The sequence below is a fragment of the Trichoplusia ni genome, chromosome 9 (assembly GCF_003590095.1).
Source record: "Trichoplusia ni isolate ovarian cell line Hi5 chromosome 9, tn1, whole genome shotgun sequence".
NCBI classification, from domain to species: Eukaryota; Metazoa; Arthropoda; class Insecta; order Lepidoptera; family Noctuidae; genus Trichoplusia; species Trichoplusia ni.
In genome coordinates, this window is record NC_039486.1 from 6,544,122 (window position 1) to 6,561,417 (window position 17,296).

Genomic DNA, 17,296 nt, shown 5'->3' on the forward strand with positions numbered 1-17,296 from the left:
AGCTAGGATCTAGAAACTGGTCAATTAGATTACCAATAAAGTTTGAGAACTTTTGGAGTTTGCCACATAACGGTATTTGGTTTTCAATTGCAATAATTACCTTTAATTGTTTAAAATAAAAATTTCTTTTTTATAGTACAACAATTAATATCATCGCGTATTTCAAAATAACTGTTCAAATATCTAGACAGTTTATAATATCTTAGTTCACTTATTATAGCCGTAACTTCATCAACGAGAAGCATTACAAAGTCAAAATTGCATCATTATTTAACAACCATTGGTCTGGGCTATAAGCGTGCTATTACTATGCGTCGATGGCTAGACGATCATTCATACTATGCAAATAGAGAGTTAATTAGGCATCAGTCTCTGTAACAAGCTAATCAGTAGTATTAGCGTCAGGAAAGTGTTAAACGGCTAAGTAACTACCGTCTGAGCACCTTATTTGACAGTTACAGGCCTTTCAAGGGATGAGTAAGTTATTTGGTTGTAATGCCTATATTATGTTCCAATTAGTACTATTGTAACATTAAATATATATTCATAATAGTTTTCCGACTTTTAACGTTGTCTTTTTTTTAATTTTGTTTGTTAGGTACCTCAGAACTTCGGGCAGGATGAAGTGTTTTTTTATTTAATGTGAAAAAGCTGTCATTTGCGCGCATAAACAAAACATTAAGTTTGTCCAGTAGTTTTTATTTGAAGACAGTTGTACGTTTTTTTTAATAACAAAATATAATACTTTAGTAATTTTAGTGCAAAACGAAACGAAAAATTCAATAATCAGTAGACTATAAAAACAGTGGAGCCAAAAATGCTTAATATTAATAGATATATTATTATTATATAGAGCATGGATATTCAATAATAAAAGAAAATTTTTAGCGATATACGTCGTGTTAAATTTTTAAAGTTTGTTGATGTTTGTCTGCTGGTTGTAACCACAAACAGCACATCCACAGTACAATCTTAACCTCGTGCATGAGTGACGGAAGACTATTTCGGGCACCATTATCCAGAAATGGCTACGCACCGTTCGTGTTTGGATTTAACGAGTGAACGTTTGGGTACGTACGCACATATATTAGTCGTAAGTACGTGGAAAGAAAAATAATATTCTATCGTTTTTTGTAAAGGAAGTAGGCAAATTAGGACATCAAACAGCTTAAGTATGTAGAATTAACTTTTTATGATCCTAAATCGGGATTGTTTTAGAGTTATTTGTAATTTAAATATATTTAGAAATATATTCCGGGTAACAAATAGGTACCATTTTATAATTTTAAAATAAGAAAGATTAAAGAATACTTTGTCCCACGGGACATGTCTTATCTTGATTTTTTTTCATTAGATAAAACGGTCAAAATTTACTAAGGCGCTAACATGTTGCCTTAGGATTCCTACGCTACAGTTTTATTTAAATCCTTTTAAAACAGGCTTTGAAAAAGAAGGTCAATCTCGGTAATAAATATGGACGAATTAAACCTTTTTGACCGTTAATAATTCAAACTTGGTGGTGCTTCATTATCCTTTAAAAAAGGCAGAAAGGATTACTCCGACAACAGCAAAGCTTTTAAACAAAAGCTGGTGTTTAATTTACATTGGTAAAATTACATGTCACACTTAGGCAAAAACCAGTTTCCAAATTCAAGTTGCGAAAACGTTGAAATTGTTGCCAATATGAGAGCAAAAATTCTGTTGAATGCTAATTAATTTTGTAAACAACGCTATGGATACTGGTTTATGTTTTATCTTGAAGTCACAAGTACATGATATAATGACTGCAGTTTTATTATCTTATCCGATCGATTCGAGACTCCAAGCACGGAGAATTTGACATTGAAAATGCAGAGTTACTTTATTCCTTGCAGGGTACAAAATCGTTACGGCCTGCCAGTCTGGAGTATGCGTATATACATACGTAGGAAGTTGTTCTTATAGATATTTTGTTCAATAGAATGGATCGACTCGCCTCCGAGCCGTCTGGGAAGCTGCTATACGACTCCCCTCCCCCACCCCCTTGGTAAATGGAAGTAAAATGCGGATTCCTTTCCCCCATCCTTACAAACATCCCTCCTACGCAGGAAGACGTCACATACACTATTCGCTCAGATAATAAATGTGGGCAGATAATGGTTTGGTTTCAAAATTGAAAGTTTTATATCCTCGGTCATGGCAATATCAATTGGAATGGTTTGTATGTTTATTTGGTTACACGTGGTTATTTCATTCCAGTGTTAAGGTGTGGTGAGATTGGAACTAATGTACTAGTGAGCAATACCCTTTCCCGCAACCCAAAAATAAAAGACGGTTGAATGGCCAGGAGATTCCAGACAAAAATATTCAACCTGTATTGATTAATTTATTCTGCAAGGTACTTAAATCCTGCGTAGGTTGAAGTTCTACTTGAATAAGATTTATTGTTTGATTTGCCACAAAAGGGCCTCAGTACTATTCTTTCGAAATAACTTTGTTCAGATTTAAGATCCTTTACCTGCCCACTCTCACAAAAACATGCGCCGGCTGTTATTCGATCGTTTTGCACCTGCCATTGGGGAACAGGCTTTTTCGACAATCGCTGAACGTACGTTCAATTTCTTAAAATGTTTATAACGTTGTTTTTCTTTTTGTTGAATATTCAAGATTCGGGTATGTAGGGCAGTTCCAAATGGTTTGTCACCCCTAGTAGGCAAATATTTTTGGGGGAAAGTCGACACGCAAGAAGGGACGACCAAAATTTATTTCCCCAAAGTAAATATTTTGAAATGAGATTAAATATTTAGTTCTATGTTATACCTACTCAAGACTCGCACCGTATTTTTGAAGAGTACTCTAGACCTTCAGAATGTGCATTATTTTGTTCTTGTAGCGAATTTTATGGAAAGACCGGTTTTCAATGCAGCGAAAGCTGCCTCAAGAGTCTAGCATCTATTTATCCTAAGTAGTTAAGTAAATGTAGGTAACTACGATAATGGTCAACTACTTGACCTTTTAAATGCATTTAATGTATTTGATTGAATGTCTGTATTAAATAGAGTTAGTATTTGAGGCTGGTACTAAGAACTCATCGTGTACATGGTGCACCACGTGCTTCGACTTACAACCGAATGAATCATATTGATCCCTTATAGTAACCACTCCATGAATGACCAATTATTTTGCGAAGCTTTTTGTAGTGACGGACGTATCCACGATTGAGAAAGACAATTATAATCGATATGATATTAGTCACTACTTTTGCTAAAGGTTCAAAAAACAGTGTATTGGACATGCATTTGAAAATACCTCCTTTTTAGTAATGAAAACCATATTTATAATTATAGCATCAGTTCGGGAGTAAAAATAACAGCCGAATCAGATCAATAATTGCGAAACGTAAGTGGCCAGACGCAGTTTCTCAATATCCGCCACCCACCGGCATTTCGTTGTTTAGATTGGGACAAGTACAACAAATGTTTAATTTAATACCGACTTTAAGTCAGAAATATAAGCGAATCGGGTAATTTTAAGTGTAACAGAAGTACATGCTTTCGCTAGATAGTCGGCGGGCCTATACGGCTGGAGTGAAAGACAGGACCGATAAACTAAATCAGAGTCCAGTTTATAGGGCATGCATTATCAAAACATTGTATAGAAATGTAGTATCGCGGAAGGAAATATCAAATTAAAGGAGAGATATTGCAGGCGGCTCTATATCTACACGGCCGAGACAACATCGTTATCGATCGTAGTCGCGCATTCGCCGGGCGCCGCGTAATTTTGCAAAACACCCATTTATAACATAAACACTAAGTTTAACAAGGTGATATCGTTAGATTGTAATTCATGAGTCTTACCTGAGACCAACGAGTGGTGGCTCAGCGCAGCACCCACAACACTTGAAATCACAACACACGCGAAGAGACGAGTCGCGACAACCGACCCGCCCAAGCTACAGACGCGGTATGAGTAAGTTGTATAGCTATTATACAAACGGCCGATGACATCCGACCGCAGAAAGGGATGGGTAGAGTATATCGTATCTCTTCTACGACTCTACGAATTAACAAGAGCGGTCCTGGCCGAGGCCGAGGCAGCGCGATTTTTACCGAGGGTCGAAGGATCCGTGAAATAAATGCGCGCGCAGGAATCCGTCCAGACACCCGTGCGAGTAAGTGCGTATGTGCTTGTAGTGCCCCTTTATTGAATGTAAGGTGTTTAGTGTCCTCTCATTCTTATTTGTTTCAAGCACTGTTTGATTAATAAAAATATCCTCCGTAGTAATCTTTGGTCCTGGCTTTAGGAATTCGAATACCAACGGCTGGAAATTGAACCTTAAGTAAATTGCCCTAGCTTGTCCGCTGACAAAATACTTAAGTAGGGATGTATGATGAATTTTTTTATATCGATAATAGGTACTTACAGGGGTCTTTTGTTCGCAGTAAATAGGCACATTTGTGACCTTGGCGATTCCAATATATGTAGATTTATTTATGAGTACAGGATATTTTTGAAGACCTCTAGTTTGTTTCTTTCTATTTTCTCTGAATAAGATTAAATTGTAAAGTAATTGTATTGATAAAATGTAAAGGTTTTTCGTTATCGGTAATATGTCAAAACGTTAATGTGCGTATTAAATCCATAAAAACAAATCATATTCATAATATATTTTATTAAAAGTAGAATCATAATATGTAATAACAATTAATAAATAACATTTCTATGGCAGCATAATTATATGAGATGTGTTAAATAGCAAAAATATCTTAACAATTTATCAACAAAACATCCATTTATTATTGCTTGTTTTAAAACACGATTATCACCATTAAAAACATTTTAGTGTTGTGGGCACAACATTTAAGCAAGTTGATGTATATTATTTGCACGAATACAAGATATATGGCACATGAAAATATGCTAAATATACTATTTTTCTGCAATTCCTTATGCAACTAGAACAAGAGGAACATTAATTTTAAGAATTAGATAAACATTGAACATGTTATATATTTATATGTAGGTACGCAACATTAAATATTTACTCAGATTTCTACTACATATTATAAATACACTATCTATATATTTTTCTAGGTAATTTTAAAATGTCTTTACCAATATTGGAAGCTACATATTATATTTTTTTTATAACTATAAGGTTAAAAACTACACAACATTAAGATTTTTTAAACAACAATATAAAACTATACTGCATTATATTAAGGATGCAATTTGACAGATTTATAAAATTATACATTATTAAATGGATTTCTTAAACATGGACTTCTTAAATGGTTATATTGAAGTTATTCTTAAAAGAAAAATACATTTCTTAACACTAAGTTACACATAATAGAAATGGCATATTTATAAATATAATAATTCGAATCTAGATTTAAGAAAATAATTCATCTCTGATCTTTGGAGGTATTTGTAGTTGCAAAGTTTATTTAAAAAATATATTTTTATAAAATATTTTGGCCGCTATTTCATCAATGTTTTGCGTTATTATAGCTGCTTTCTTCATCACTTTATTTTTGAACGCCTTGCTGTTACACTGAATTCTGCTTAACCAAACAGTTAAGTACAATTGTAGATTTCAAATTTTGTATGCGTTATAAAATTTGATTATAAGAATTTGATTATAAAATTATAAGTGTTTTACATTTTTCTGCAAGAAGGCTGCGACATTGTTTGACTAAACTGTTGCAGTTTCAAAGTACAGCCAGAGACAGATTTATAAACTGACATAATAGTTTTCCCGCCATTTAGGAGTTCAGCATTTTTGTAGGTTGTAAATCAGACTGGGCTCATAAGATTTCATTACTCACTGTACTTAAATATTGGCGTTCATAGTAGGTATAATGTTGGGTGGGATGTTGGGCACCTTAAGCGCTCTCATGCGGGGCAGGCAGTTTCTCCCACGACGGCTCGACGCCCCAGATCTGGCGCGCATACTCGGCGATGGTGCGGTCTGATGAGAACTTGCCGGAAGACGCAATGTTCTCGATCACCATTTCAGCCCATTTCGCTGGTTTCTGTGGAGTATTATTGAGCATTATACAACAGGTAAAAATTATAAAAACTTTGTTAAGAAGGTTGCTGTAGAGGATTTTGTTCTTTATGCCATTGAGTTTTAGGGTATATAAATTATAGCAGATCTTTTTACAAACGCACGGCCGTGATATGAACGATAATTTGCTAAAAGACTTTCTGCTTTAAACTGACAGTCTGAGCATGTCATTCATGCAAAGTATAAAGGTTAAAAAAGTTAAAGTTAATAAAAACCCAGTAAATTAAAAAGATTTAAAAAAAAAGTTTGGGTTTTTGGTTTAGAATTTTGTGTTGTACATGACTGGTCCATCACCATATTTATCAGCGAGTCTAAGAATATTCAGTTTGCAATCAATAAGATGAATATAAGAGTGTTATCAGTATTTAAATTCAGTCAGCGTGATCTTAACCGCATTTTATAGAAACTCTCTCAATGCCCGCGATAAGAAACATCGCAAACCTTGCCGCGTAAACGTTATATTGGTATCGAGTTTAGTGCCAAGTTATGTCAATAAAATATATAGTTTGCTGCTATTCATATGCAAAGCTCTGGTGCAGACAATGCTTCTTCCGCACGTTACTGAAATAAAATCTAGTTTCAAATCAATTTAGTAAGATTCGTTACAATAATGTCTCATTACAATAAACAACTATGGTCGATTGACCAAAAATACCCTACATAAAGAACAGAGCAAGTTTCATCAAGAGATTCGTTCACTAATGAAGATTATTCAAAAGTACATTTTATGTTGAAATCGATTAAAAAGAAAATACGTTTGTCACTAATTATCAGAATGGTACCCCCGATTTCTTGACCAAAATATACTAACCAAAAGGGTAATTGACTAAAAAGAATAAGTAGTCCTTCGGACGAGTTTCCAAAAAATATTGCATACGTATGAATGTGTATTTTGTATTTTATCACATCATTAAAAAAGAGAGCAAGATTAAAAGCACTTAAAATGATAAAATGTACGGCGGTGGGGCTACTAAAACGCTAAAAATCGCACTGCTTTTAAATCGCTGTTAATTTGCCGGACAGTATAGTAAAACCAAGTTGAAGTTATACCTGGTAAGTATCGGAGACTTTCTGTTGTGCCTCAATGTAAGCATCGTAGTCAGCCAGATGCAGGAACCGGTCGTGTTGCAGCAACACATCGGCGATGTGCGCGAAGCGGCCCGGCTCGCCCGGCGAGAAGAACCCGCTGCGGATCTGTTCTACGCACTGGCGTAGCTCCGGGTTGCGCTCGTAGTACTCGTAGGCGTTGTAACTATGTAAAAGTACAATTACTATTAATAATAATAAGAATATCCTCCTTATATTCTAGATGCGAATGTTTGTATGTTTGATGTCTTTAACCTTCCACGCAAGAACCTCTGAACGGATTCAGACGAAACTTGGTACACAGGTTTATAACCAGTTCTCGTGGGATCATTTTCGATTTGCAGCTGGCGGGCTCGCGTGCTACATAAACAATGTAGGTAAGTTAAGACTAACAGGTTTAGTCTTATCTTACAAAAATCACCTTTCTAGTAGTAGTTATTAATCCTATTAGACGTCATAAAATCGGTTGCGCCATAGTTGTGCATCATTATCGCTTATAACTGTTACAAAAGTCTCATCGATCTTCTACTTAAAAATATATGAGTACATGTTTGTTTGTAAACAAGGTGAGAGCTAGAAATAAATAACGTAACACAAAGTATTCAGACTGAATTTTCTTCGCACGCATAAACAATACGTCTAATTCTAATTCTAAATTTATACCTCGAATGTACAATGTGACAACTGAATTCGTATCTATTACATTACGAGTACCTACACCATTATGAGTCACATAATATAATTATAACATTTATCATTTAGTTATCACTTTCGTTTAGAGAATACATTCGATAAATTATGACCTTTCAGACTTACTGCTTTATCAGGTTAAATCTATAAATAGGTTATGATTTGTTTTAGAATACTGGATCACAAGGTTCACATTGCATAAGAAAAACTATTTTACAATTTTAGTGTTTATTAGAATGATTTCTTTTACCAAGAGCTGGTATATTGAGAAAAATAAAACGGTCAAGTGCGAGTCCGATTCGCGACACTGTTGGTTTAATATACGATCGCACCAACTGTTCTGTCGCGGAGGGGTTTACAAACATTCAAGTCACATGCCCAAATAAGTCTAGCCTGAAAACAAGTATTCGTCAACCGTGGGGATCGAACACGAGCCATATCACGCACAGTGCATTTGGTGTGGTGACCGCCAATCAGCCATCTGCAGTACTTACCCTTTCTTCTGCAGAGCCTCCACATCGTCCACCCTCATTCCGAAGATGAACATGTTGTTCTCGCCTGCCTCCTCCGCCATCTCAACGTTGGCTCCGTCCATAGTACCGATGGTCAGAGCTCCGTTCAACATGAACTTCATGTTACCTGTGCCCGACGCTTCGGTACCGGCTGTGGATATCTAGAATGAAGGAAGAAGGTTATTTAAATTAATACTAAAAAAAAAGTTGTATTTGGGATCTGTTTAAAATAAGCTTCAGTGGATACTCGGTTATACAATTTAAATAAAAAGTATTGTAGTTCGAATATTTTTGAAATTAATTAAAATAATAAAAAAAACGTGTATTTGGGGTGTGTTTAGAACAAGCTGTTGTAGATACTGAAAAAGGGGATAAGCGTAGGTTATTTCAATTTCAAAATAGTATTGTATAGGATCCTAATCTGTTTAGAAGCATAATTATTTAACCCGATATGTTGAAAATTGAATAATTCTAAAGAGGTATTAATGTACTAAATAAGGCTAAAAAGTTGTTTGTTTGAATTGTACAATTGAATAGTCATAAATAGTCCAGTTATAATAGGACTAATTTATTTTTAAAATAATAATAAATGCATTTCTCAATTGAAAAAGTTAATTAATAGGTGCATTCTAATGACGTCATCATACACGTGTTCCTAAAATGTAAATTAAGTCGAGACAATGCAAACGCAATATTTATGACGCGAATTAACAGCGCTACGTAATCTATGCGTTAATTAAAAGGCTGTTTCTTCCTTATTGTTCTAATTTCTAATTATAAGTTTTACTGCGATAGCTAATATGTAGGTAGGTACCATGTACACATGTGACATGTCGTAAAATCTCGCGAGTTCGTATCTGTAACTCAGTTACTAAAGAGTGTTTAATTAAATAAATTACGAAAGATAAATATCCTATTAGGCTTTTAATTAATGATGAAAACTGAAATATAACTTGTTCCATTCGTCATATTTTCGAGAAAGTATTCAAAATGATTTGTTTAATACGCATATGAAGCCAAAAACGGGTTCTTATGACATTAAGTTACATAAAAGAACTTTCTTATTTTTAGGGCCGATTTTTCTCTCATCAGCTGGTATAAATGTGTCTGTTTGACATTTTTTCTATACAAAAGCCAAAATTACAAACATATTTTTAAGAAAAAAGTTATAAGGCGATTGAAAAATAAGCCCTTAGAATAATTACTAAACTACAAAACCTAAGAGACCATATCGGCATATAGGAAGATGTATGGTGTCTTAGATTTTAATACTGTTTCAGTTCACAATCTCATCAATGAAGTTTCATAATAATGAATTTTCATAATATATTATGTACATTATATTTAATGAACTATATCTTTAATCTCACCTGTTCACTAAGGTCAGCAGCAGGCATGATGCGCTCTGCCAGCGTGACGCGGTAGTTCTCCAAGAAGATGAGCTTCAACTTGTCTCCAACATCAGGGTCATTGTTTACCTGGATAATAAATATTATCGTTTTAAAAACAAAGATATTCAAGAAAAAACTACTAAGCCAAGCTTGATGAAATTTTATGGAACCAAATGACAACTGTTTTACGTTAAATGAAAAAAGAATCAACAAAATCTGTACATCCAGTCCGTAGTTACGTGGTAACAAACATAAAAAACAAACGTATTGAGAACCTCCTTCTATTTGAAGTCAGGTGAAAATATTCGTAAAAGGGAAAGATTGAAAATAACATTTTAATCATAATATAAAGTTTCTACATTATCTTTGATTAAAGAACGATAACGTAAATATGTTTTTATAGTAAGTAGTACCTATAGGTTTTTATTTCCGATGTTTTGCTCGTAGCTAGTGATGTATTCTTGCACCTTCAAATATTTTTGACAAATACATTATTACAACCGCTACCTACGCTATAGAATTTAATCTTATTAAGATAAGTATAATTATGGTCTCATCGCTTATCAATGTATAGCTACGATGTGATTGAATTTATTCATTACCATACTGACAAGTCTAAAATAATAGATGTAAACAAGTCCTAGAAGCTTGTTTACATTAGAAGTAACGAAGTCTCAGAGAAGAAACAAAAGAGATAGAGATAGAGAATGGGTTCTAAGCAAAGCAGTAGCTGAAGTCCTAGAAATTATGACACCTAAAAAAAAAGAAAGAAATACACTTACAAAAAATAAATGAGATCCCACCAAAAACATTAAATGTAAAAAAATGCCAAGTCTCTCGATGCAGTCTTTCCATCGTAAAAAGTTTTGAGATCTCATAGAAGCCAAGTCCTATTCAAAATATTTTGTAGTTATAAATCAACATTTAGTAATTGTATCAATAGTTTTCTTTATATTATAATTATAGTGACTTGGCAATGAGCACAAATTAAAAGCTGCTTGATGCCTGGAATTATGTGCAAATGTTACTGACGAGACCAGTGATCAGATTATTTGTTATGTGTGAATCATGATGGTCACTACCGACTACATGCTCCAATACAATAATTAAGAATACCTTACGGGCCATCGCTTTATGAAAGTAAATGAATCGAGAGTACACTAAGACTGACTGCCGTTGCCGAAATTCGGTTGGGACGACACGGATAAACCAAAAGAAAATTAATTTTGTGATATTAATGTTTACGCATGCGGTGTGTGTAACTTTCAACTCCTACAAATATGCCGTTTTATTTGTTTCTTCTTGTGCTCATTGCCAAGTCACTATAATTATAATATAAAGAAAACTATTGATACAATTACTAAATGTTGATTTATAACTACAAAATATTTTGAATAGGACTTGGCTTCTATGAGATCTCAAAACTTTTTACGATGGAAAGACTGCATCGAGAGACTTGGCATTTTTTTACATTTAATGTTTTTGGTGGGATTTATTCATTACCATACTGACAAGTCTAAAATAATAGATGTAAACAATCAATAAGTAATTGATAGATGCTCACCGTGTTGCCAACGGCGCATGCCAAGGCAATCATTTGTTTGGCAACATAGTAGCCGGGGGCAGCCTTACCGCCAATCATCACAGTTCGGGGCGTGATGGGTGCTGTGGGGTCGCGCTTGATGCGGTTGTACAATGTAATCACATGGAGAATGTTCAGCAACTGCCTCTTGTACTCGTGGATCCTCTTCACTTGCACGTCAAACATCGAAGCAGGGTTGATCTTCACTCCAGTGTCTCTCTCAATCAGAGACGCAAGCTTCAGCTTGTTCTCCTGCTTTACCTTCATAACGGCGCGCTGGAAAGCGGGGTCCTTAGCCCAGCGCTTCAACTGAGTCAGTTTTTCCAAGTGGACTGTCCAGTCTTCGCCAATCTTCTCACAGATCAGGTCAGAAAGACCAGGGTTACACAGGAGCAGCCAACGGCGGGGAGTGATGCCGTTGGTCTTGTTCTGGAACTTCTCGGGCCACATCTCGTAGAAGTCACGGAAGATGGTGGCTTTGAGGATGTCGGAATGAATGGCCGCGACACCGTTGACCGCGTGCGCGCCAACAACACACAAATGGGCCATGTTGACTCGCTTTTCTCCCTCTTCTTCGATGAGTGACATGCGGCGCATGCGGTCCATGTCTCCCGGCCAACGCTTCTCGACCTCTTTCAAGTGCAAGAAGTTAATGTGGTAGATCAACTGCATGTGTCTGGGCAGCACGTTCTCAAGCATACTGCAAGGCCACCTTTCCAAAGCTTCGGGCAAGACGGTGTGGTTGGTGTAAGCGCAGCACTTGACGACAAGTTTCCACGCTTCTTCATAAGGTACTTTCTCAACATCAATCAAAATTCTCAACAGTTCAGGAATAGCGAGGGCAGGATGTGTGTCGTTCAATTGAATGGCTACCTTTTCAGGTAGGCTGTCAAATGTAGTCCTTACAGCCTCGCGACTACCGAACTTCGAGTTTTTGTATCTCCTAATGATATCTTGTAGCGTAGCAGCGCACATGAAGTACTCTTGACGTAAACGCAACTCCTTGCCCTCAAAGAAGTTGTCATTGGGATAAAGAACACGGGAGATGTTCTCCGCCACATTACGATCAAGGACAGCTTGGATATAATCACCGGAGTTGACTGAAAGTAAAAAGAATGACCTGCTAAAACTCGCATTTAAGATTAAAGATAATTTTGGCCTTATCATATCATTAAATCGACCGATTTAGTTTCATAATTAGGTAGATAAATATTGCAATGAACTTACAGAATTTCAGGTTGAAATCGACAGGACTCTTGGCGGACCATAGACGCAGTGTGTTGACGACATTGTTATTGTAGCCGGGGATCGGATTGTCGTAGGGCATCGCGAACACAACCTGATAACAATCATAGTATTTTCTTATCAAACTTTATTACTCCCAACTGTTAGACTGTGACCGAGTACTTATTCAATTGACTTTGCAGCGAGACGATGTAGGTGGACAATATAATATATATAGTTGCCTTTTTCCATATTCTTTTCTGGTTGGTCGTAAAATCCTACAAAAGTTTTTTCATTTGACACTAAATGGGAAGGGAAGGATTTTGTTGACAGTTCAAAAAAGTATCATAATATATTACATGCCTTTCCATATTTATGTTACCAATCTTTAGGTAATACAAGTCTCAAGATTTATTACATTCTGTCATAAACAAAAGGGTAACTCGTCATATGTCACGAACTTAAGGCATGTTCACAATAATCAATGATATCGCATAGAAACAAGTCATATTGTGTTATTTACGATGATTATTATAAACAAGGAACTTTTCTCTGACGACCTATTTAGTAGATAAGGATCGCGTGATTATCTACAAGTTCAAGTAATTGCTAGGATTGCAATAATAAATAAGATTAAATATTTATTGATTTGGGCATAACAACTGGAGAAGTGCATTGGATTATTTTTAGAACAATATCGCTACGGGAGACTGTTTGGTTTTAAACAGTTTGCTCCGAGTTCAAAATTCAGTGTTCTTTAAAGTATTTATAAATATTGTTGTGTTTATAAGTAATATTTCACATATTTTTAGATTGGGATACAGTTCATGCATGCATAGTAGTAAAACAGAACGTAAAAGAAAAGTACGAAAGTGTTTTTTATATTTGCTAACTTTAAAAAATTGCGCTTATGCTAGTATTGTCATCCTCAAATACCAAGCTTCGGCAAAATATTTTTGTAAAACAAATAAACGGCTTCTATATTTTAATTACCATAACATTATGATTATCTTTAAAAGAACAAATAGGTAAATGACTGAATCACAAGCGTGTGGTCTGCCGTGACTCTATTAAAAGCCGTCAGACATCATTTTGCTTTACACACAATATTACTTTTGATTACTCCATTGAGAGTAACAAATTGGCGTAACAGATAAAAAAGCACTCGTGTATCACGTTCGACGGTGATGTGCTGGGTATATGACGTGATATAATATTAACCGATTTTTTCTGTTGCATATTTTTAGTGTTTGCTTTAAAATAAAAAACTAATGTTTTTTTTTTGTAAGTTAGCCCAAAATTACTGGTAGTTTACTTTATTATGACTAGATAGCAATTTCTTACAGATTTAAAAGAAACTCCTTTATTCTACTTTTAATAACGATTACGATTAATTTTAGTTAATTAATTAATTAAAGTTATTCGAAAATGGTAAGACCAATTGGTGTTTGATGATTAGTTATAATATTTTAACAAAGAAAATATATCACAAGGTGAGATTCAACAGCACAACAGCTACAGCACAGCAACAACAGGCTGTTCTTCCTACATCTTTGACAGTCGTTACAGGTAGTCAGAAGCTTGAAAAAGTCTGACAGCCAGTCTAACCAAGGGGTATAGTGTTGCCCTTGTAACTGGGTTAAGGAGGTCAGATAGGCACCTTGTAAAACACTGGTACTTAGCTGAAACCGGTTGGACTGGTAGCCGACTCCAACATGGTTGGGAAAAGGCTAGGCCAATGAAAACGACTTACTCCTTTTTTCGAGTTAAAACCTAACCAAGGACTTTGGTAACTTACCTGAGTATCAATCCATTTCTTTCCTTGGGGTGTGTCGACCACTCGTCCGTAGAAGTTGACGGGCAGCATGAACTCGGGGCGCGCCTTCTCCCAGGGGTTGCCGTACCGGAGCCAGTCGTCAGGCTCCTCCTGCTGCTCCCCGTGCTCGATCTTCTGCGCGAAGATACCGTACTCATACCTGATACCTAGAATAAGTAGAATTTTGTTACGCATTATATTTTCCTACGCAGATTTTGCCGTTTTTATGATTCTGGCTAGTTCAACATGAAATGACTAGGTTGAGTACAGGATTTTTTTATAAATACATTAAATCAACGCCTGACATAAGCGTAAATGAAAACAGTTGAGTGTTACACGAGAACGGTCGGAAATTCAAATCATAATTTAAATTATGAGAGCTTCAGTAAACGCATCATTAGAGTTTTTATTGAACAGAATTCGTTTTCATTGCACAGGATATAGGCAATGAACAGTTTTCTATTCGATAAAGCCTTGACCGAGTATTGGTTGTTGGCCAGGTGCTGCAAATATTAATTCAACTGACTGATGCAGTTGAACATAAGCGTGTTGACACATTAAACTATCATATTTTTTGGTGGAAGTTTAATGTGTCGATGTGTGATTTGATGCGATCTAACTGTGATTATCAATACCGGTTCAATATCGGTTTTGAACTTATGATTGTTGAACTTATAAGTCGAAAAATCGATCGACAGATTAATTTGCAAGGCGGGTTTAAATAGGCTTTTTAGAAATTATATTACTTGTCTAGGGAGACAAGCAAGGCAACAGAAAACGAGAGGCACTGCTATAGACACTATATAATACTGCCGTGGTATAACTAAAATGCCGTTATCCAACATCTGGTAAATTTTTAACTTTTGATGCTACATCAATGACAAAACAAAAATCTATCGATCTATGTTTGCGAATTTTCAATATCTTGAATAGTTTTGGCAGAAAAGAGGTGGTTTCAATAACATAAATAGATTAGTTAATGGAAACAAAGATAGGATAGGTCTGGACCACTTTACGATGTGTGGTTACCGGACATTGACCTTTATTGTGCCGGCGACGCTTATCGATTTTCGTTACCACGCAAAGGAGAAAAGCTCACGACTTCATTTAGTGCTCAAACATACTACTCAGCTTATAATCACTGAATGTCAATAACAGCATAATTGTTCATATTATATAAGGGTATGTTCAAACTTCGAAGTCATTCAATTTAGTTTGTTCATTTGTAATTGGCGATGCGCCAGCGCTGGTGTTGTCAACTGCCTCAAATTAGTTTATACCGGCCAAAATAATGTCAAGTATGTTTTCCAATGTCCTGTGCGACGACATTTACGGTTTCTCAAAATAATTTTATTTTACGTGCAATTTGTTGCATTTTTATCATTACAATGAACTCTGAATGTAAACATAAAATATGTTGTAGATTTTATAATTTTTACTCATTTTTAATCATAGCGCTGCTTAAAAAATATAAATAATGGAGATACCTATAGATATCATAACAAAAAGTTTGAACTGCTGTAAACAAAAAAGTTTGTTCTCTTTTTAATCTTTTAAATACAATAATGGAATGGAACTTTGAAAAAAGTAGTCTTCTCACCATAACCATAAGCTGCCAGTCCAAGAGTTGCCATAGAGTCAAGGAAGCAGGCAGCCAAGCGGCCCAGGCCTCCATTACCAAGACCAGCATCTTCCTCCAACTCTTCGAGCTCTTCAATATCTAAACCAAGCTGGTACAGAGCTTCATCCACAGTACCCTGGATGCCCAGGTTTATCATGGTGTTTTGAAGTGATCTTCCCATGTAATACTCCAGTGAGAGGTAGTAGACACGCTAAACAAAGTATTCATATTTTCAATAAAATTTAATCATTTTTTACTTAGACATAGTTAGTTTTTGCTGAAATAGTTCATTAGTGTACTTTATCTGTTTGGTTTAATTCATAATCTTAAAAGTTATTTTTCCTAACTTCCATAGACATTCCGCTTCATTATATTTTAGTAATGGAACACAGATGTATGGAAACAGTATTGTATTCTATATAAAGTTTACTATTTTCATTAAAGTCTTATAGGTAAATTAAATGTGTTTAAAGATCCGAAATTGTGTTGCTAACCAGTCAAAGTAATCTCAGTTACTGATTTATTGCCATTTGACTAATTATTTACAAAGGTAATAAAATTATTATTTATTTAGCCATTAGCTCCAAAATTATTAAAAGGTGTTGTTTTGAAATAAAATTTATTAATCTACCTGCATTTGGTACTTTAAAACAAACTTTTTGCTAGTTGACATGGTTGATTTAATTCAATAAATATATCAATTTAATTATATTATTATAGCTTACCTTGGGATCCTTTTCATAGTAGTATTGTTGAGTCCTAATCCAGCGCGAAACAAGGTGGTCCCTCACAGTGTGGGCCAAGGCGAAGTAGTAGTCTCGCGGAGTCGCTACATTTCTATCTTTCACTAGCGTATAATGCACATGACGATTGAATGCTTTCTTCACCTCAGCAACATTTTCCACAGCTACGATCCCTCGCACAGAGATTTGCTTGCGCTTGTCGGAATCGCTCTGTACGCTCATCTTGAATTATTTACGATTTAAGGATAAAATCAGGTAAGGCCCGTGCGACCGCTAGACCCTGTCAACCCTGACTGGTCAAACGCGGCTTGAGATATCGGTCACCTTGAGAAGGTCAAACATATAACACGACCACAGACTGCTTACCGGCAAATTCTCAGTATTTATATGTCAACATTAATTATTATTACTATTCAGTATTAGTATTATGTGTTTCAATGATGATTTGTGGTATTTGAGAGTTACTTCATGCAAAATAATTCATCAATCGAAAATATTTCCCGGCTACCAGCACGATTTGTAAAAATCATGACACCTGTCAAACCAAAACATCATGTCAATGCCAGCTGATACTTT

At 35.4% G+C, this 17,296-nt stretch overlaps 2 protein-coding genes across 50 annotated transcripts in view; both read right to left on the reverse strand.

Moving 5' to 3' along the window:
- LOC113497647 (Down syndrome cell adhesion molecule-like protein Dscam2) overlaps window positions 1–4,472 on the reverse strand; it is a 54,059-nt gene extending 49,587 nt beyond the window's left edge. For 48 of the 49 annotated variants that reach the window (XM_026877255.1, XM_026877290.1, XM_026877297.1 and 45 more), the window contains exon 1: window positions 3,840–4,472. The gene's annotated coding sequence lies outside the window, so the exon portion shown is untranslated. The remainder of the gene's footprint in view (window positions 1–3,839) is intronic. The other variant, XM_026877278.1, reaches the window with a different exon arrangement.
- A 692-nt stretch (window positions 4,473–5,164) lies between these two features.
- LOC113497652 (glycogen phosphorylase) lies at window positions 5,165–17,228 on the reverse strand. Its single transcript, XM_026877311.1, has 9 exons — window positions 16,703–17,228; window positions 15,957–16,188; window positions 14,339–14,523; window positions 12,544–12,655; window positions 11,299–12,416; window positions 9,714–9,821; window positions 8,326–8,504; window positions 7,106–7,307; window positions 5,165–6,020 (listed from the first exon to the last, which is right to left on the reverse strand). Exons 1-9 carry the CDS (start codon window positions 16,940–16,942, stop codon window positions 5,871–5,873), a joined length of 2,526 nt encoding a protein of 841 aa, XP_026733112.1. The 5' UTR covers window positions 16,943–17,228; the 3' UTR covers window positions 5,165–5,870.
- Window positions 17,229–17,296: the final 68 nt, after the last annotated feature.